Raw genomic sequence first — 21,555 nt, forward strand, 5'->3', positions numbered from 1 at the left:
CGCACTACCCTCCTTGCGGTCGGAAGCCGAGCAGTTGCCATACCAGGCAGTGATGCAACCTGCTCTCAATGGTGCAGCTGTAAGACCTTTTTGAGGATCTGAGGACCCATGCCAAATCTTTTCAGTCTCCTAAGGGGGAATAGGTTTTGTTGTGCCCTCTTCACAACTGTCTTGGTGTGCTTGGACCATGTTAATTTTTTGGTGATGTGGACACCAAGGAACTTGACGCTCTCAACCAGCTCCACTGCAGCCCCGTCGATGAGGTTGATATTTTGGCACCACACGGCCAGGTCTCTGACCTCCTCCTCCTCTGACCTCCGTCTCATCGCTGTTGGTGATCAGGCCTACCACTTGTCTCATCGGCAAATGTAATGATGGTGTTGGAGTCATGCCTGGCCGTGCAGTCATGATTGAACAGGGAGTACATGAAGGGACTGAGCACCTGATGGGCCCCTGTGTTGAGGATCAGCGTGGCAGATGTGTTACCCTTACCACCTGGGGGCAGCCCGTCAGGAAGTCCAGGATCCAGTTGCTGAGGGAGGTGTTTTGTCCCAGGGTCCTTAGCTTATCCAGTTACTGAGGGAGGTGTTTAGTCCCAGGGTCCTTAGCTTATTGATGAGCTTTGTGGGCACTATGGTGTTGAGCACTGAGCTGTAGTCAATGAATAATACTGTGGTGACAACGTCCTCGATGCACTTATTGTTAAAGCCAGTGACTGATGTGGTGTACTCCTCAATGCCATCGGAAGAATCCCAGAACATATTCCAGTCTGTGATAGCAAAACAGTCCTGTAGCTTAGCATCTGCTTCATCTGACCACTTTTTTATAGATCTAGTCACTGGTGCTTCCTGCTTTAATTTTTGCTTGTAAGCAGGAATCGGGAGGATAGAATTATGGTCAGATTTGCCAAATGGAGGGCGAGGGAGAGCTGTGTGTGTGAAGTATAGGTGGTCCAGAATTGTTTTCCCTCTGGTTGCACATTTAACAGGTAATATGCTGATAGAAATTAGGTAAAACTGATTTAAGTTTCACTGCATTAAAGTCTCCGGCCACTAGGAGCGCTGCCTCTGGATGAGCGTTTTCTTGTTTACTTATGGAAGAATACAGCTCATTCAGTGCTGTCTTAGTGCCAGCCTCTGACTGTGGTGGTATGTAAACAACTACAAAGAACACAGATGAAAACTCATTCAGTAGGTAGTGTGGTCTACAGCTTATCATGAGAAACTCTACCTCAGGCGAGCAATAGCTCGAGACTTCCTTAGATATCGTGCACCAGCTGTTATTTACAAAAATACATAGTCCACCGCCCCTTGTCTTACCATATGCCGCTGTTCTATCCTGCCGTTACATCGTATAACCAGCCAGCTGTATGTTGACGTTCAGCCACGACTCCGTGAAGCATAAGATGTTGCAGTTTTTGATGTCCAGTTGGTAGTTTAATCTTCCCAATAACTCGTCAATTTTATTGTCCAAAGATTGCATGTTTGCTATCAGAATGGAGCGAAGTGGGTGTTTATCAGATCGCCTGCGACTTCTCAGAAGGCAGCCGGACCTTCGGCACCTCTTTCTCCGCCTCCTCTTCACGCAGATCACGGGGATTGGGGCCTGTTCCTGAGGAAGCAGCATATCCTTCGTGTTGGGCTCGTCAGAGTCGTGAAAGGAAAAAGAAGATTCTGCCAGTCCGTGGTGAATCGCAGTCTAGAAAATATTTTTGGTCATAAGAGACGGTAGTGGCAACATTATGTACAAAATAAGTAAGTACATTTTTTTTTATTTTTTATATTACCTTTATTTAACTAGGCAAGTCAGTTGAGAACAAATTCTTATTTTCAATGACGGCCTAGGAACAGTGGGTTAACTGCCTGTTCAAGGGAAGAACAACAGATTTGTACCTTGTCAGCTCGGGGATTTGAACTTGCAACCTTTCGGTACTAGTCCAACGCTCTAACCACTAGGTTACGTTCTTGTTGTTTGGTTTACTGTTTGAACATTCACTGAGATTATATTTGGTTATTAATTCAAAATAGGCTTATTTGATGAATAGCCTATATACTGTATAGATCAGATCAAGGAATGAAGCGACCACTTCCCCCACGTCTGTGGAAGGCCTGATACGCGTGTCAAAATGTAGTAAGAAAGTCAGTCGAATGGAGCGTATTACAAGGAGCCGCCCCTTTTTTGTGACAAAAAAAAAACAATTTTGTAATCCTCAGACTTGAGTTTGCGTAGAGCGTGTAGTAAACTTACCATCTGGGTCCCCATGTCGGGTGCCATTAAGGCAGAGCGTGCTTGAGGCCTGAAGGGTGGAGTGGAGGGAGAGCGAGAGGAAGGGAGAGTGGGGGCATAGATGGAGATGGAGAGTGTGCTTGAGGCCTGAGAGGAGGAGTAGAGGGAGGGAGGGCTTGTGGGAGCAGAGGGAGGGAGGGCTTGTGGGAGCAGAGGGAGGGCTTTCTTAGTTTCTTTCCAATGGACTACTACATCTTTCATGTACTAGTTGCTTTCCTGTCAGATCATCATCATGCCACCCAGAAGCAGTGTCTCATAAATATACAGCTCTCTTTGTCTGGCTTTGAATTATTCCTGCTTCCATTTTCTTTCCATACAAGCATTCAGTGGAGGATGCTGGGTAACAACAAACATGTTTGGGTATGTATCCGCTGCAGCCCCTGTGTTTGTGTGTTTTAGACCAGCCTATCAACAGAAACGTCACTTGTCATGGAAACTAAAACATACTTTTATTTACTCACTACAGCTAGACGGATGTTGTTCCATAACATGGCTGGTGTTATTAGATCAAGCTATTCGGCTGCCAACCTATGTGCAGTCGGTGTCATAATGGATTTCTCTGACATCAGGAAACTACTGATATACTTTCACTATATTAGTCAGGATTTGTCACATGCTGTACAGTGTGGACCAAGAAAAGCGGGTCAATGTGAAGTGGGTATCTTATCTAATGTATTACTTGTGGTGAATAATCAGTGCAGTGTTTCTCAGTCTTTTCTAAACCAGGGTCCGGCAAGCGATGGCTTTTCACTGCTCAAAGGACTTCTTGTAAGAAAGAGGACTTCTTGTAAGAAAGAGGACTTCTTGTAAGAAAGAGGACTTCTTGTAAGAAAGAGGACTTCTTGTAAGAAAGAGGACTTCTTGTAAGAAAGAGGACTTCTTGTAAGAAAGAGGACTTCTTGTAAGAAAGAGGACTTCTTGTAAGAAAGAGGGCGTCTTGCGTCGATCGGGAAGAGGGCGTCTTGCGTCGATCGGGAAGAGGGCGTCTTGCGTCGATCGGGAAGAGGGCGTCTTGCGTCGATCGGGAAGAGGGCGTCTTGCGTCGATCGGGAAGAGGGCGTCTTGCGTCGATCGGGAAGAGGGCGTCTTGCGTTGATCAGGAAGCGAACTTTGTTGATGAATTAGCCGGTACCCTAGTGGTTAGAGCAGTAACCTGAAGGTTGCAAGATCGAATCCCCGAGCCGACAAGGTAAAAATAGGTCATTCTGCCCCTGAACAAGGCAGTTAACCCACTGTTCCTAGGCCATCTTAACTGACTTGCCTAGTTAAATAAAGGTAAAATAAAAAAATATAAAATAAAAAAAATTGTGGGATACACATAAGGGATTCTAAGTCTTGTGGCATATTTTAGTTAACCTTTCCTTCTGCATGCACAGTGCATTCTTCCATCACATGTACTTCTGGTTCTCAAGATCTTGCACACTAATGAGATGCTATTGAGCCCACACTACTACACTGTCTGAGCCAACAAATACATGCTCTCTGGTAGGTTTTGATTACAATACTGGGTGGGGTGAATATATTTTATGACATTATTTTTTTTGTTAACTTGTAAATAGTAGCCTATAGCATACTGTGTTTAAATCATTTCTAACTTGTTAACAATTTCTGCTAGTTAGTTTTTGCTACCATGTGGGTTTTAGCTTGCTTGAGCCTGTTAACTGAGGAGTGTTAATTCACCTCTTTCCATACATGTTAAAATGTAAAACATTTATCTTACAAAGGAGTTGTTTTAATTTAACTGCTTAACAATTTAAAACATTTATCTTACAAAGGAGTTGTTTTAATTTAACTACTTAACAATTTATCTGTACATGGAATTGTGTGGAATTGTGACGAGTTATTGGGAAGATTAAACTACCATCTGGACAAATACTGTGCCAAATCATATGTGAAGAATACAACAAAGATGCAGAATCATCTGGCCAAGTGCATAAAGTTCCCCCAGGGCTCACAACCTCTGACAAAAGTTCCTCTACTTCTATTCGAGATGAAAATGATGAATCAGACTCCTTATCGATAGCAACAGCTCATGGTCCAGACACAAGGGACAACAGACACACCAGTCTCTACATTGCATATGAGCTGAAGGCAGTCATCAATGACCTTGGACCACAGAAGGAGTTTGCACTGGTGACCGACAATGCTGCGAACATGAAGACGGCTTGGTCTAAAGTGGAGGAGTCCTACCCTCACATCACACCCATTGGCTGTGCTGCTCATGCATTGAATCTGCTCCTCAAGGAAATCATGACACTGAAAACAATGGATACACTCTACAAGAGAGCCAAGGAAATGGTTAGGTATGTGAAGGGTCATCAAGTTATAGCAGCAATCTACCACACCAAGCAAAGTGAGAAGAATAAGAGCACCACATTGAAGCTGCCCAGCAACACCTGTTGGGGTGGTGTTGTCATTATGTTTGACGGTCTTCTGGAGGGGAAGGAGTCTCTCCAAGAAATGGCCGTGTCACAGTCTGCCAATATGGACAGCCCCATCAAGAGGATCCTCCTGGATGATGTATTTTGGGAGAGAGTGGTAAACAGCCTGAAACTCCTGAAACCTATAGCAGTAACCATTGCACGGATTGAGGGAGACAATGTCATCCTGTCTGATGTTCGGACTCCTCTTGCAGATGTAAGAGAAGAAATCCGTACTGCCCTGCCCACTTCACTGTTGCTCCAAGCAGAGGAAACTGCAGTTCTGAAATACATCAAAAAGCGTGAAGACTTCTGCCTGAAGCCCAAACACGCTGCAGCGTACATGTTGGACCCCAACTATGCTGGCAAGAGCATCCTGTCTGGTGCAGAGATCAACAAGGCCTATGGTGTCATCAATACCGTGTCTTGCCACCTTGACGTGGATGAGGGCAAGGTTCTTGGCAGTCTGGTGAAGTACACTTCCAAGCAAGGGCTTTGTGATGGAGATGCAATATGGCAGTCGTGCCAACATGTCAGCCACCTGGAGGAAGGGACTTTGTGGATATGAGGCTCTTTCCTGTTGACTATATCATTCTCCAAATCTCACCAACATCAGCTGCCTCGGAGCTCAGCTGGTCCTTGTTTGGGAACACACACACCAAGGCACGCAACAGGCTGACCAATACAAGGGTTGAAAAATTGGTGGCCATCCGGGCAATTTTGAGGCATTTTGAGCCTGACAACGAGCCATCCTCAACAAGGTTGGAAAGTGACAGTGAAGATGAGGCCTCAGAGTCCGATGTTCAAGAGGTGGACATTGAGGAGGTCCAGGGAGAAGACATGGAAGCCCGAGAGGAAGACAACCAAAGCTTTAGTTTCTAGACTAATTTTACAGATGCATGTTGAAAACATTTTTGGGAGATCCATTGGATCATTCAATATTCCCTTTCTTTGGTTGTTCAGTTAAATCATCCCATGTGAAGAGTCAACTCATTTAATCAAAGTTCAATTCGTAACTAAATTCTGATTTTTTTTGTATTTTTTTCTATGGAAGTATTTAATTGCTATTATGTCTTATGAGGTAAAAGGTTTGTCTCCATATGATATGGTAAATATATTCAATGCAAATAAACATATATTTTTAAATGGTATAAATATTAACTTGCATATTTTTCAGTTAATTTCCATGTATTCCAGTTAATTCCCATGTATTCCCGTTATCTCCCACGGAACATTTCCACCTCTGAATATTCCTCAAAATGTGCAATCCTAGGTGTAGACCAGGGAGAGGACATGTGGTGTAGACCAGGGAGAGGACATGTGGTGTAGACCAGGGAGAGGACATGTGGTGTAGACCAGGGAGAGGACATGTGGTGTAGACCAGGGAGAGGACATGTGGTGTAGACCAGGGAGAGGACATGTGGTGTAGACCAGGGAGAGGACATGTGGTGTAGACCAGGGAGAGGACATGTGGTGTAGACCAGGGAGAGGACATGTGGTGTAGACCAGGGAGAGGACATGTGGTGTAGACCAGGGAGAGGACATGTGGTGTAGACCAGGGAGAGGACATGTGGTGCAGACCAGGGAGAGGACATGTGGTGCAGACCAGGGAGAGGACATGTGGTGCTGACCAGGGAGAGGACATGTGGTGCTGACCAGGGAGAGGACATGTGGTGCTGACCAGGGAGAGGACATGTGGTGCTGACCAGGGAGAGGACATGTGGTGCTGACCAGGGAGAGGACATGTGGTGCTGACCAGGGAGAGGACATGTGGTGCTGACCAGGGAGAGGACATGTGGTGCTGACCAGGGAGAGGACATGTGGTGCTGACCAGGGAGAGGACATGTGGTGCTGACCAGGGAGAGGACATGTGGTGCTGACCAGGGAGAGGACATGTGGTGCTGACCAGGGAGAGGACATGTGGTGCTGACCAGGGAGAGGACATGTGGTGCTGACCAGGGAGAGGACATGTGGTGCTGACCAGGGAGAGGACATGTGGTGCTGACCAGGGAGAGGACATGTGGTGCTGACCAGGGAGAGGACATGTGGTGCTGACCAGGGAGAGGACATGTGGTGCTGACCAGGGAGAGGACATGTGGTGCTGACCAGGGAGAGGACATGTGGTGCTGACCAGGGAGAGGACATGTGGTGCTGACCAGGGAGAGGACATGTGGTGCTGACCAGGGAGAGGACATGTGGTGCTGACCAGGGAGAGGACATGTGGTGCTGACCAGGGAGAGGACATGTGGTGCTGACCAGGGAGAGGACATGTGGTGCAGACCAGGGTGAGGACATGTGGTGCAGACCAGGGAGAGGACATGTGGTGCAGACCAGGGAGAGGACATGTGGTGCAGACCAGGGAGAGGACATGTGGTGCAGACCAGGGAGAGGACATGTGGTGCAGACCAGGGAGAGGACATGTGGTGCAGACCAGGGAGAGGACATGTGGTGCAGACCAGGGAGAGGACATGTGGTGCAGACCAGGGAGAGGACATGTGGTGCAGACCAGGGAGAGGACATGTGGTGCAGACCAGGGAGAGGACATGTGGTGCAGACCAGGGAGAGGACATGTGGTGCAGACCAGGGAGAGGACATGTGGTGCAGACCAGGGAGAGGACATGTGGTGCAGACCAGGGAGAGGACATGTGGTGCAGACCAGGGAGAGGACATGTGGTGCAGACCAGGGAGAGGACATGTGGTGCAGACCAGGGAGAGGACATGTGGTGCAGACCAGGGAGAGGACATGTGGTGCAGACCAGGGAGAGGACATGTGGTGCTGACCAGGGAGAGGACATGTGGTGCTGACCAGGGAGAGGACATGTGGTGCTGACCAGGGAGAGGACATGTGGTGCTGACCAGGGAGAGGACATGTGGTGCTGACCAGGGAGAGGACATGTGGTGCTGACCAGGGAGAGGACATGTGGTGCTGACCAGGGAGAGGACGTGTGGTGCAGACCAGGGAGAGGACGTGTGGTGCAGACCAGGGAGAGGACGTGTGGTGCAGACCAGGGAGAGGACGTGTGGTGCAGACCAGGGAGAGGACGTGTGGTGCAGACCAGGGAGAGGACGTGTGGTGCAGACCAGGGAGAGGACGTGTGGTGCAGACCAGGGAGAGGACGTGTGGTGCAGACCAGGGAGAGGACGTGTGGTGCAGACCAGGGAGAGGACGTGTGGTGCAGACCAGGGAGAGGACGTGTGGTGCAGACCAGGGAGAGGACGTGTGGTGCAGACCAGGGAGAGGACGTGTGGTGCAGACCAGGGAGAGGACGTGTGGTGCAGACCAGGGAGAGGACGTGTGGTGCAGACCAGGGAGAGGACGTGTGGTGCAGACCAGGGAGAGGACGTGTGGTGCAGACCAGGGAGAGGACGTGTGGTGCAGACCAGGGAGAGGACGTGTGGTGCAGACCAGGGAGAGGACGTGTGGTGCAGACCAGGGAGAGGACGTGTGGTGCAGACCAGGGAGAGGACGTGTGGTGCAGACCAGGGAGAGGACGTGTGGTGCAGACCAGGGAGAGGACGTGTGGTGCAGACCAGGGAGAGGACGTGTGGTGCAGACCAGGGAGAGGACGTGTGGTGCAGACCAGGGAGAGGACGTGTGGTGCAGACCAGGGAGAGGACATGTGGTGCAGACCAGGGAGAGGACATGTGGTGCAGACCAGGGAGAGGACATGTGGTGCAGACCAGGGAGAGGACATGTGGTGCAGACCAGGGAGAGGACATGTGGTGCAGACCAGGGAGAGGACATGTGGTGCAGACCAGGGAGAGGACATGTGGTGCAGACCAGGGAGAGGACATGTGGTGCAGACCAGGGAGAGGACATGTGGTGTAGACCAGGGAGAGGACATGTGTTAGCATGCGTGCAAAGCTTTTGATTGAAGGCTGATGCATTTTGCAGCACACACACACTTGATGCCTCTGCAGCCCTCAGACATTCACACAGACAGGAAGTAGTGTCGTCCGCTTGCCTTGCAGGGGGGGGGGGGGGGGGGGGGGGGGGGGGGGGGGGTTGGTAACCACGGAGACAGAAGCAGCAATAGTGTGGTTGCCGTGGAGACAACAGCAGGTGAGGGCATTATAAACAGGAAGTGGATTGAGGCTGTGCCTCGACTGGCAGAGGGGCGGAGTCTCGGAGAGAGAGCGAGAATGAGGTCGACGGCTCTGCTGGGCTGAACACTGCTGCCTGCTACCAGGAAACCTCGGCAGTCAAAATCTGTGGTTTCCCCCCCCCCACCACCACCACCCATCCTCAACCGAGACTTTCTAAATGTGTTATGAGAGCAGAGCTAGGAGGAGAGAGATCTGGAAGGAGTGATGAGTGGAGGACACAAAGGAAGAGACAGCTGCGTCATCAGATCAGATACAGGGATTGTCAGTGGAGCAGGTCAGTACATGGATGATGGGTTGGAGCAGGTCAGTACATGGGTGATGGGTTGACGCAGTGGAGCAGGTCAGTACATGGGTGATGGGTTGAGGCAGTGGAGCAGGTCAGTACATAGGTGATGTGTTGGGGCAGGTCAGTACATGGGTGATGGGTTGACGTAGTGGAGCAGGTCAGTACATGGGTGATGGGTTGACGTAGTGGAGCAGGTCAGTACATGGGTGATGGGTTGAAGCAGTGGAGCAGGTCGGTACATGGGTGATGGGTTGAAGCAGTGGAGCAGGTCAGTACATAGGTGATGGGTTGAGGCAGTGGAGCAGGTCAGTACATGGGTGATGGGTTGAGGCAGTGGAGCAGGTCAGTACATGGGTGATGGGTTGAGGCAGTGGAGCAGGTCAGTACATGGGCGATGGGTTGAGGCAGTGGAGCAGGTCAGTTCATGGGTGATGGGTTGAGGCAGTGGAGCAGGTCAGTACATGGGCGATGGGTTGAGGCAGTGGAGCAGGTCAGTACATGGGTGATGGGTTGAGGCAGTGGAGCAGGTCAGTACATGGGTGATTGGTTGAGGCAGTGGAGCAGGTCAGTACATGGGCGATGGGTTGAGGCAGTGGAGCAGGTCATTACATGGGTGATGGGTTGAGGCAGTGGAGCAGGTCAGTACATGGGCGATGGGTTGAGGCAGTGGAGCAGGTCAGTACATGGGTGATGGGTTGACGTAGTGGAGCAGGTCAGTACATGGGTGATGGGTTGAAGCAGTGGAGCAGGTCAGTTCATGGGTGATGGGTTGAGGCAGTGGAGCATGTCAGTACATGGGCGATGGGTTGAGGCAGTGGAGCAGGTCAGTACATGGGTGATGGGTTGAGGCAGTGGAGCAGGTCAGTACATGGGTGATGGGTTGAGGCAGTGGAGCAGGTCAGTACATGGGCGATGGGTTGAGGCAGTGGAGCAGGTCAGTACATGGGTGATGGGTTGAGGCAGTGGAGCAGGTCAGTACATGGGCGATGGGTTGAGGCAGTGGAGCAGGTCAGTACATGGGTGATGGGTTGAGGCAGTGGAGCAGGTCAGTACATGGGTGATGGGTTGACGTAGTGGAGCAGGTCAGTACATGGGTGATGGGTTGAAGCAGTGGAGCAGGTCAGTTCATGGGTGATGGGTTGAGGCAGTGGAGCAGGTCAGTACATGGGTGATGGGTTGACGTAGTGGAGCAGGTCAGTACATGGGTGATGGGTTGAAGCAGTGGAGCAGGTCAGTACATAGGTGATGGGTTGAGGCAGTGGAGCAGGTCAGTACATAGGTGATGGGTTGAGGCAGTGGAGCAGGTCAGTTCATGGGTGATGGGGTGGTGCAGGTCAGTACATGGGTGATGGGTTGAGGCAGTGGAGCAGGTCAGTACATGGGCGATGGGTTGAGGCAGTGGAGCAGGTCAGTTCATGGGTGATGGGTTGAGGCAGTATTTATATACTATGTATGTAGGTCTGTGTGTGGTACATATTGATTTGTAGGGACTCTTATTAGGAGGAGCTTTCAGCATTGCATGTTGCATCATTTTCATGTGTGACTGTTTCCTGGTTGACTTTCACATGTTTCACTGAAGCACTGCAGCTCTTTCTATTAGCCAACCTGTTTTCTGTTGTCCTGCCCCTCTCCTTCAGGTCAGCAGCCTGGGGTGACTATAGCAGCACCCTGGGGTGACTATAGCAGCACCCTGGGGTGACTATAGCAGCACCCTGGGGTGACCTATAGCAGCGGCCTGGGGTGACTATAGCAGTGGCCTGGGGTGACTATAGCAGCGGCCTGGGGTGACTATAGCAGCGGCCTGGGGTGACTATAGCAGCGGCCTGGGGTGACTATAGCAGCGGCCTGGGGTGACTATAGCAGCGGCCTGGGGTGACTATAGCAGCGGCCTAGGGTGACTATAGCAGCGGCCTGGGGTGACTATAGCAGCACCCTGGGGTGATTATAGCAGCAGCCTGGGGTGACTATAGCAGCAGCCTGGGGTGACTATAGCAGCGGCCTGGGGTGACTATAGCAGCGGCCTGGGGTGACTATAGCAGCGGCCTGGGGTGAGGTCAGGGCAGTAGAAGAGTCTGGTCTGAACACTGCAGGTCATAACAGTGATGCAGTAATGTGCGTTGTCAGGTCAGCTGCCTGTCAGGACTCATCTCTCTCTCCTGGAGGAATGCTCTGAACACACACACACACACACACACACACACACACACACACACACACACACACACACACACAGCATCACCTGCCTTCCCTAGCTGAAGGGCATAGTTCTGTTTGTTCACTAAAAACAGCATGGCCTCTGTTTCAGCTTGATCTGGTCTGTTCACTATAAGCAGCATGGCCTCTATATCAGACTCATCTGGTCTGTTCCCTATAAGCAGCATGGCCTCTATATCAGCCTGATCTGGTCTGTTCCCTATAAGCAGCATGGCCTATATATCAGCCTGATCTGGTCTGTTCACTATAAGCAGCATGGCCTCTATATCAGCCTGATCTGGTCTGTTCACTATAAGCAGCATGGCCTCTATATCAGCCTGATCTGGTCTGTTCACTATAAGCAGCATGGCCTCTATATCAGCCTGATCTGGTCTGTTCCCTATAAGCAGCATGGCCTCTATATCAGCCTGATCAGGTCTGTTCACCATAAGCAACATGGCCTCTATATCAGCCTGATCTGGTCTGTTCCCTCTGGTCAAGGCTGTTTCTCACTGGTTACATCACTATAGTGTCAAAAAAGATGGACAGTTTCCTGTTTTAAAGTAAAAGTAGGGATGTTTTGTTTCCCCCTCTGGCCGAGGCTATGTTTCACTGTTTACACTACATTATGCTACTGTTGTGTCTACAACGATGACGAGGACATTTTCAAAGTCAAAATAGAACATTTATCTTCTTCCACCAATAAGTACTATTAGAAGACCGTTGGCAACAGTTTGGCTCTTTCTCTCTGGGTTCATATAGGACTGGTCTGGGGTTTAACAGTTTGGCTCTTTCTCTCTGGGTTCATATAGGCTTAGTCTGGGGTTTAACAGTTTGGCTCTTTCTCCCTGGGTTCATATAGGCCTGGTCTGGGGTTTAACAGTTTGGCTCTTTCTCTCTGGGTTCATATAGGACTGGTCTGGGGTTTAACAGTTTGGCTCTTTCTCCCTGGGTTCATATAGGACTGGTCTGGGGTTTAACAGTTTGGCTCTTTCTCTCTGTGTACATATATGACTGGTCTGGGGTTTAACAGTTTGGCTCTTTCTCTCTGGGTTCATATAGGCCTGGTCTGGGGTTTAACAGTTTGGCTCTTTCTCTCTGTGTACATATATGACTGGTCTGGGGTTTAACAGTTTGGCTCTTTCTCTCTGGGTTTATATAGGCCTGGTCTGGGGTTTAACAGTTTGGCTCTTTCTCTCTGGGTTCATATAGGCCTGGTCTGGGGTTTAACAGTTTGGCTCTTTCTCTCTGGATTCATATAGGCCTGGTCTGGGGTTTAACAGTTTGGCTCTTTCTCTCTGGGTTCATATAGGCCTGGTCTGGGGTTTAACAGTTTGGCTCTTTCTCTCTGTGTACATATATGACTGGTCTGGGGTTTAACAGTTTGGCTCTTTCTCTCTGGGTTCATATAGGCCTAGTCTGGGGTTTAACAGTTTGGCTCTTTCTCTCTGGGTTCATATAGGCCTGGTCTGGGGTTTAACAGTTTGGCTCTTTCTCTCTGGGTTCATATAGGCCTGGTCTGGGGTTTAACAGTTTGGCTCTTTCTCTCTGTGTACATATATGACTGGTCTGGGGTTTAACAGTTTGGCTCTTTCTCTCTGGGTTCATATAGGCCTAGTCTGGGGTTTAACAGTTTGGCTCTTTCTCTCTGGGTTCATATAGGCCTGGTCTGGGGTTTAACAGTTTGGCTCTTTCTCTCTGGGTTCATATAGGCCTGGTCTGGGGTTTAACAGTTTGGCTCTTTCTCTCTGGGTTCATATAGGACTGGTCTGGGGTTTAACAGTTTGGCTCTTTCTCTCTGGGTTCATATAGGACTGTGTGTGATGTATGGTACAACATGCTGTTTGTCGTGTACTGTACGTTGTTATGGTTTACGACAGTGTGCTGGTTACGGATCAATGGCTTGTCAGAATGAGTGGCACATGTCATTAAACGGCAGAGTGATGTACAATGTGAAACTGTGCAGATGTGCGTTCTTTGACAGCTAAGCTAGATATAACACTGTAACACAGGGTAGCCTAGTGGTTAGAGCGTAGGGCTAGTAACCGTAAGGTTGCAAGTTCGAATCCCCGAGCTGTCGTTCTGCCCCTGAACAAGGCAGTTAACCCACTGTTCCTAGGCCGTCATTGAAATAATTTGTTCTTAACTGACTTTCCTAGTTAAAGGTACAATAAAAAAATACTGTGATATACAGTAATATTGTTAATCAGTAATACAGTAATATTGTTAATCAGTAATACAGTAATATTGTTAATCAGTAATACAGTAATATTGTTAACCAGTAATACAGTAAAATTGTTAATCAGTAATACAGTAATATTGTTAATCAGTAATACAGTAAAATTGTTAATCAGTAATACAGTAATATTGTTAATCAGTAATACAGTAATATTGTTAATCAGTAATACAGTAAAATTGTTAATCAGTAATACAGTAATATTGTTAATCAGTAATACAGTAATATTGTTAATCAGTAATACAGTAAAATTGTTAATCAGTAATACAGTAAAATTGTTAATCAGTAATACAGTAATATTGTTAATCAGTAATACAGTAATATTGTTAATCAGTAATACAGTAAAATTGTTAATCAGTAATACAGTAAAATTGTTAATCAGTAATACAGTAAAATTGTTAATCAGTAATACAGTAAAATTGTTAATCAGTAATACAGTAAAATTGTTAATCAGTAATACAGTAATATTGTTAATCAGTAATACAGTAAAATTGTTAATCAGTAATACAGTAAAATTGTTGTCTAGGGTTTAACAGTTTGGTCCTTTCTGTGTTCATATAGTACTGTGGTCTAGGGTTTAACAGTTTGGTCCTTTCTGTGTTCATATAGTACTGTGGTCTAGGGTTTAACAGTTTGGTCCTTTCTGTGTTCATATAGTACTGTGGTCTAGGGTTTAACAGTTTTGCCCTTTCTGTGTTCATATAGTACTGTGGTCTAGGGTTTAACAGTTTGGCCCTTTCTGTGTTCATATAGTACTGTGGTCTAGGGTTTAACAGTTTGGCCCTTTCTGTGTTCATATAGTACTGTGATCTGGGGTTTAACAGTTTGGCCCTTTCTGTGTTCATATAGTACTGTGGTCTAGGGTTTAACAGTTTGGCCCTTTCTGTGTCCATATAGTACTGTGGTCTGGGGTTTAACAGTTTGGCCCTTTCTGTGTTCATATAGTACTGTGGTCTAGGGTTTAACAGTTTGGCCCTTTCTGTGTTCATATAGTACTGTGGTCTAGGGTTTAACAGTTTGGCCCTTTCTGTGTTCCTATAGTACTGTGGTCTGGGGTTTAACAGTTTGGCCCCTTCTGTGTTCATATAGTACTGTGGTCTGGGGTTTAACAGTTTGGCCCTTTCTGTGTTCATATAGTACTGTGGTCTAGGGTTTAACAGTTTGGCCCTTTCTGTGTTCATATAGTACTGTGGTCTAGGGTTTAACAGTTTGGCCCTTTCTGTGCTCATATAGTACTGTGGTCTGGGGTTTAACAGTTTGGTCCTTTCTGTGTTCATATAGTACTGTGTGTGGTCTGGGGTTTTGAACCTCAATTTCAATGCATGGTGGCAGTATACTCCCCTACAGTTCAATGTCATTTTCAATGCACTTTAAAAAAAAACATGGATGTGCCCCAAATATACCCTATAATAGTACACTTCTTTTGTGCAGAGCCCAATGGGCCCTGGTCTAAAGTAGTGCACTATGTAGGGAATAGGGTGCCATAGTGCACTACTTTAAGTTAGTAGCCTAAACTATCCTCCCGGATGGGTTCTGTTCCACTGCAGCACGGCTATCAGGATTACTGATTGAACTGTCTTTGTTTGTGTTCCTGTCTGTCTGACTGTCTGACTCTCTGGCATTAGGATACTGGACTGTACCACTGGTCCATTATAAAGGGGTGTTTGGGATGCATCAGGAGACTGGACTGGACCACTGGTCCATTATAAAGGGGTGTTTGGGATGCATCAGGAGACTGGACTGTACCACTGGTCCATTATAAAGGGGTGTTTGGCATGCATCAGGAGACTGTACTAGAGGTTAACCGATTGTGATTTTTCAACACCGATACCGATTGGAGGACCAAAAAACACCGATATTGATTTAATTGGACGATTTTTATATATTTTTTATATATTTGTAATAATGAAAATTATTGAATGAACAATTAACCTTTTTATTTGAACTTAATAAAATACATCAATAAAATCTATTTAGCCTCAAATAAATATTGAAACCATGTTCAATTTGGTTTAAATAATGCAAAAACAAAGTGTTGGAGAAGAAAGTAAAAGTGCAATATGTGCCATGTAAGAAAGCTAACGTTTCAGTTCCTTGCTCAGAACATGAGAACATATGAAAGTTGGTGGTTCAATATTCCCAGTTCTTCAATATTTCCAGTTAAGAAGTTTTAGGTTGTAGTTATTATAGGACTATTTCTCTCTATACCATTTTGTATTTCATATACCTTTTGACTATTGGATGTTCTTATGGGCACTTTAGTATTGCCAGCCTAATCTCGGGAGTTGACAGGCTTGAAGTCATAAATAGCGCTGTGCATCCCAGCATTGCTAAGAGCTGCTGGCAAACACAAAGTGTTTGAATGAATGCTTACGAGTCTGCGGCTTCCTACCACCGCTCAGTCAGACGACTCTATCAAATCATAGACTTAATGATAGTATAATTAATAACTTAATTATAATAAACACAGAAATATGAGCCATAGTTTCCTGAATTTGACCATATTCATTCATTTCGAAAACAAAATGTTTATTCTTCCAGTGAAATACGGAACCATTCTGTATTTTATCGAACAGGTGGCAACCCCCTAAGTTTAAATATTGCTTTAACGCTGTACAACCTTCAATGTTATGTCATAATTATGTAAATTTATGGCAAATTAGTTCAGTTTGTAACGAGCCAGGCAGTCCAAACTGTTGCATATACCCTGACTCTGCCTGTACTGAACGCAAGGGAACTTGTTATTATTGCCTGCTAACATGAATTTATTTTAACTAAATATGCAGGTTTTAAAAAATATACTTCTGTGTATTGATTTTAAGAAAGGCATTGATGTTTATAGTGAGGTACATTTGTGCAAAGATTGTTTTTTTCGGCAATGCGCTTTTGTTAAATTATCACCCATTTAGCGAAGTTGAAGTAGACTGATTCGATGATAAATTAACAGGCACCGCACTGATTATATGCAACACAGGACAAGCTAGTTAAACTAGTGATATCATCAACTATGTGTAGTTAACTAGTGATTTATGTTAAGATTGTTTTTTTATAAGATCTGTTTAATGCTAGCTAGCATTTTACCTTGGCTCCTTGCAGCCACAAGGTCCTTTTGACTCTACACTCACGTAACAGGTGATCAGCCTTCCACACAGTTTCCTCGTGGATTGCAATGTAATCGGTGTCCAAAAACGCTGATTAACGATTGTTATGAAAACTTAAAATCGTCCCTAATTAATCGGCCGACTTCTAGACTGTACCACCAATTATAGAGGGGTGTTTGGGATGCATCAGGAGACCGGACTGGACCACTGGTCCATCATAAAGGGGTGTTTGGGATGCATCAGGAGACTGGACTGTACCACTGGTCCATTATAGAGTGGTGTTTGGGATGCATCAGGAGACCGGACTGGACCACTGATCCATCATAAAGGGGTGTTTGGGATGCATCAGGAGACTGGACTGTACCACTGGTCCATTATAGAGGGGTGTTTGGAATGCATCAGGAGACCGGACTGGACCACTGGTCCATTATAAAGTGGTGTCAAATCAGAGTTTGTTTTGATCAAAAACACGTTGTTATCCACTCTTGTTTCAGAGCAATGATACGATGACATGGTATGAAACAATGTCTTGTCATGATCATATATATCTAATGGTGTTTTCCCCTCCTTTCTTTTCAGATTGAGCCACCCTGGAACTGAAGACGTGTTATTGTTTCTGGGGACTGCAATGAGTGTGACACGGATCTACCTTGAAGACTTCCCAAAGAGAGAGATCTGTCCTTCTGGGATCCTGACTGACTGACTGTGTGTGTGTGTCTGTGTGACAGACTGAGTATCTGAGGTGTGTGACCTCAACCAGCAACCATGCCCATCCTAAAGCAGCTGGTATCTGGTTCGTCCCAGACCAAACAGCGCCGCTCCCGGATGGACCTGACCCGGGAGATGATCAGCGCTCCCCTGGGGGACTTCCGCCACACCATGCACGTGGGTCGCAGCGGGGACGCCTTTGGGGACACCTCTTTCCTCTCCACCCACTCCGGGGAGGCCCCCCACCAGGCCGAACCCCAGGCCCATCCCCACTCCCCCCGCCCAGGGCTTTTATCCAGAACCTTCCGCAGCAGCAAACGCTCCCAGTCCGTCACCAGAGTGGACCAGAGAGACTGCTCGCTAGCGCCACCCGGTGGCTCGCCCACCTTCGTGAAGAACGCCATGTCTCTCCCCTTCCTCAATGATGAAAACGGTGACCATGTTGATGGAGGACACAGGGTGCCGAAGAGCCTCTCGTCCAGCCCACTGAAACAACTGAATGAGCAGGATGGAGGTGGAGGTACCAGGCCGTCTAATGGGGCCGCTGCTGGGGCCCGATCTCTGGAGCTGGATGAGAGGAGCTTTGGGGAGCTGACTGACCTGCCAAGCCCCAGCCGCGGGTACTACGGAGGAGGGATGAAGCACGCTGTGTCGGTCATGTCGTTCCACATCGACCTGGGGCCCTCCATGTTGGGGGACATCCTGGGGGTGATGGAGAAGGAGGATGATGATCTGGGATACGAGGAGGGGAAGAGCAGTGAGGGACGGGCCTCTCCTACACTACTCCTGGGGAGGGAGGTGGGAGGAGAGGAGGAGGGAGAAGAAGAGGAACCGGAAGCTGAGCTACTGCAGCCGCAGGAGGAGGCGGTCCCTGTACCTGTGAGTCCAACCAGCTCTGTAGAACCTGAGGTGGGAGAGGACGAGGGTGCACCCTACACCCCAGAGTACACCCCAGAGCCCCGCCCTAAACACCTGCAGCACCGATTAGATACCTGTTCTGTGTCCAGCTCCACCTCTGGCTCCGCCCACGTGGAGCAGGAGAAACCAGCCGGACAGCTCCACGGGGGAGATACGAACAGCGCCACTTTCAGCGCACCACCTGAGGAAGAGGAGCTGGGAAAGTTTTCTTCCTTCTTGGAGGACGAGGATGATGAGATCCGTGTATGAAACGAGACGTACAAGCTCAAACCATATATGGAGCGGATGAGTGTGGATTAATACAGATGGATAGATTCTATACTGAGTGGATATGGATGAGTACAGATGGATAGATTCTATACTGAGTGGATATGGATGAGTACAGATGGATAGATTCTATACTGAGTGGATATGGATGAGTACAGATGGATATGGATGAGTACAGATGGATTGACTCTATACTGAATGGATATGGATGAGTACAGATGGATAGATTCAGTACTGTATAAAGTCAACTCTATAAAGCCCCACATCACAACAGAGACGTATAGACTGGATGGCTTACATGGGGCTGTGGACGACGTGTTGAGTTGATACAGGAATGAATGAATTACTACTGTGGATGAAACTACTCTATAAAGGCCCATATTATGACAGAGATGTACAGTCTATACTGGGTGGATATGGATCACAGTGCAGTAGCAGTACCTCCTCTGGTAGTGTGGATGATGTGTTGATACAACAACAAACTAATATTGTGGATGAAACTGTACTCTGTCTAGTCTGGATAGAAGGGTTGTAGTACAGCAGCACCTCTGTCTAGTCTGGATAGAATGGTTGTAGTACAGCACCTCCTCTGTCTAGTCTGGATAGAAGGGTTGTAGTACAGCACCTCCTCTGTCTAGTCTGGATAGAAGGGTTGTAGTACAGCACCTCCTCTGTCTAGTCTGGATAGAAGGGTTGTAGTACAGCACCTCCTCTGTCTAGTCTGGATAGAAGGGTTGTAGTACAGCACCTCCTCTGTCTAGTCTGGATAGAAGGGTTGTAGTACAGCAGCACCTCTGTCTAGTCTGGATAGAATGGTTGTAGTACAGCACCTCCTCTGTCTAGTCTGGATAGAAGGGTTGTAGTACAGCACCTCCTCTGTCTAGTCTGGATAGAAGGGTTGTAGTACAGCACCTCCTCTGTCTAGTCTGGATAGAAGGGTTGTAGTACAGCACCTCCTCTGTCTAGTCTGGATAGAAGGGTTGTAGTACAGCACTTCCTCTGGTAGTGTGGATGACGTTTTGAATTAAATAGAAGAAGAAACTGCTCCCTCTGTCCTTCCTGTGAGAATACAAACATCTGGACTTAGTCATGTGGACTGGGATCTGTGGACTGGGATCTGTGGACTGGGATCTGTAGACATGGGATCTGTGGACTGGGATCTGTAGACATGGGATCTGTAGACATGGGATCTGTAGACATGGGATCTGTAGACATGGGATCTGTAGACATGGGATCTGTGAACTGGGATCCTGCTTCAGGGAGAAAGGGGAAGACAGTCTGTAGGACACTGGCTCCTTCTGGATGAATAGAAACTCCATCTGTTACATACAGAACAGCTTGCTAACTTCTCCCTCACACACACACCACATTACAGCTACTCTCTGTCTGTCTGTACACTGAGAGAACTCACATGGAAGAGCAGTCCAAGTGTGTGAACTCGTGAATTTAGGAGAGACCCTTAAGAAAAGAACATGTTGATAAACATGACTTTATTAAGCCTCTATCCAGTGCTATTCATTCCCTTTACTTGTGTCATAATATTAATAAGGGCTTTTCTTCCTTGATAATCTGTGCCATTTCTTATGATGTAGCTCCTCTCTTGTTCTGTGCTCCTCTCTGCCTGGTAAGTGGAACTGTGTTGGTGTAATCAAGTAGTCTGGCCGGAACAGAGAGCTACTGTTACCGCGGTGATGGGGACCTGGCTGCCTGTCTGTCACAATAAAAGGCTTGTGTTGTGTGTATCACTCCACCAGCTGTGATGAGGCTTTTTCCATGCTAGAGCCTGGTAGAGAATCTTTACTAGAGCCTGCTACCTATAACATTGTGACTAGAGCCTTCTAGCTATAACATTGTGCCAAGAGCCTGCTAGCTATAGCGTTGTGCCAAGAGCCTGCTAGCTACAATATTGTGACTAGAGCCTGCTAGCTACAACATTGTGATTAGAGCCTGCTAGCTACAATATTGTGACTAGAGCCTGCTAGCTACAATATTGTGACTAGAGCCTGCTAGCTACAATATTGTGACTAGAGCCTGCTAGCTACAACAGTGTGCCTAGAGCCTGCTAGCTATAATATTGAGACTAGAGCCTGCTAGCTACAACAGTGTGCCTAGAGCCTGCTAGCTACAACAGTGTGCCTAGAGCCTGCTAGCTACAACAGTGTGCCTAGAGCCTGCTAGCTACAATATTGTGACTAGAGCCTGCTAGCTACAATATTGTGACTAGAGCCTGCTAGCTACAATATTGTGACTAGAGCCTGCTAGCTACAATATTGTGACTAGAGCCTGCGAGCTACAATACTGTTCAAAAGATTGTGGTCACTTAGAAATGTCCTTGTTTTCCATGAAAACATACCTGAATTGAGTTGCAAAATTAATAGGAAATATAGTTATAAATAATGATTTTAATTGAAAAAATAGTGTCCTTCAAACTTTGCTTTCGTCAAAGAATCCTCCATTTGCAGCAATTTCAGCCTTGCAGACCTTTGGCATTCTAGTTGTCAATTTGTTGAGGTAACCCCATGCTTCCTGAAGCACCTCCCACAAATTGGATTGGCTTGATGGACACTTCTTACGTACTGTACGGTCAAGCTGCTCCCAGAACAGCTCAATAGGGTAAAGATCTGGTGACTGTGCTGGCCATTCCATTATAGATAGAATACCAGCTGACTGCTTCTTCCCTAAATAGTTCTTGCATAGTTTGGAGCTCTGCTATGGGTCATTGTCCTGTTGTAGGAGGAACTTGACTCCAATTAAGTGCTGTATGACATGGCGTTGCAAAATCATTAGCCTTCCTTCTTCAAGATCCCTTTTACCCTGTACAAATCTCCCACTTTACCACCACCAAAACACCGCCGAACATCACATTGCCTCCACCATGCTTGACAGATGGCGTCAAGCACTCCTCCAGCATCTTTAATTTCTTTCTGCGTTTCATGAATGTTCTTTGTGATCCGAACACCTCAAACTCAGATTAGTCTGTCCATAACACTTTTTTCAAATCTTCCTCTGTCCAGTGTCTGTTATTTTCCCAAT

The 21,555-nt window shown here is 47.3% G+C and overlaps 1 protein-coding gene across 3 annotated transcripts in view; it reads left to right on the forward strand.

The window, feature by feature from the left end:
- cdc42ep4a (CDC42 effector protein 4a) overlaps nt 1–20,893 on the forward strand; it is a 38,097-nt gene extending 17,204 nt beyond the window's left edge. The window contains exons 1-2 of one of the 3 annotated variants that reach the window (XM_090197571.1): nt 8,986–9,087; nt 17,209–20,272. In XM_090197571.1, coding sequence (XP_090053697.1) covers nt 17,395–18,504 — 1,110 coding nt within the window. In that variant the 5' untranslated portion in view covers nt 8,986–9,087; nt 17,209–17,394 and the 3' untranslated portion in view covers nt 18,505–20,272. Of the gene's footprint in view, nt 1–8,985; nt 9,088–17,208 lie in introns of those variants that run through there. The other 2 variants (XM_036973361.2, XM_090197570.1) reach the window with 2 other exon arrangements.
- Nucleotides 20,894–21,555: the final 662 nt, after the last annotated feature.

The sequence above is a fragment of the Oncorhynchus mykiss genome, chromosome 13 (genome assembly GCF_057628025.1).
Source record: "Oncorhynchus mykiss isolate SJ-2025 chromosome 13, ASM5762802v1, whole genome shotgun sequence".
Taxonomy (NCBI): Eukaryota; Metazoa; Chordata; class Actinopteri; order Salmoniformes; family Salmonidae; genus Oncorhynchus; species Oncorhynchus mykiss.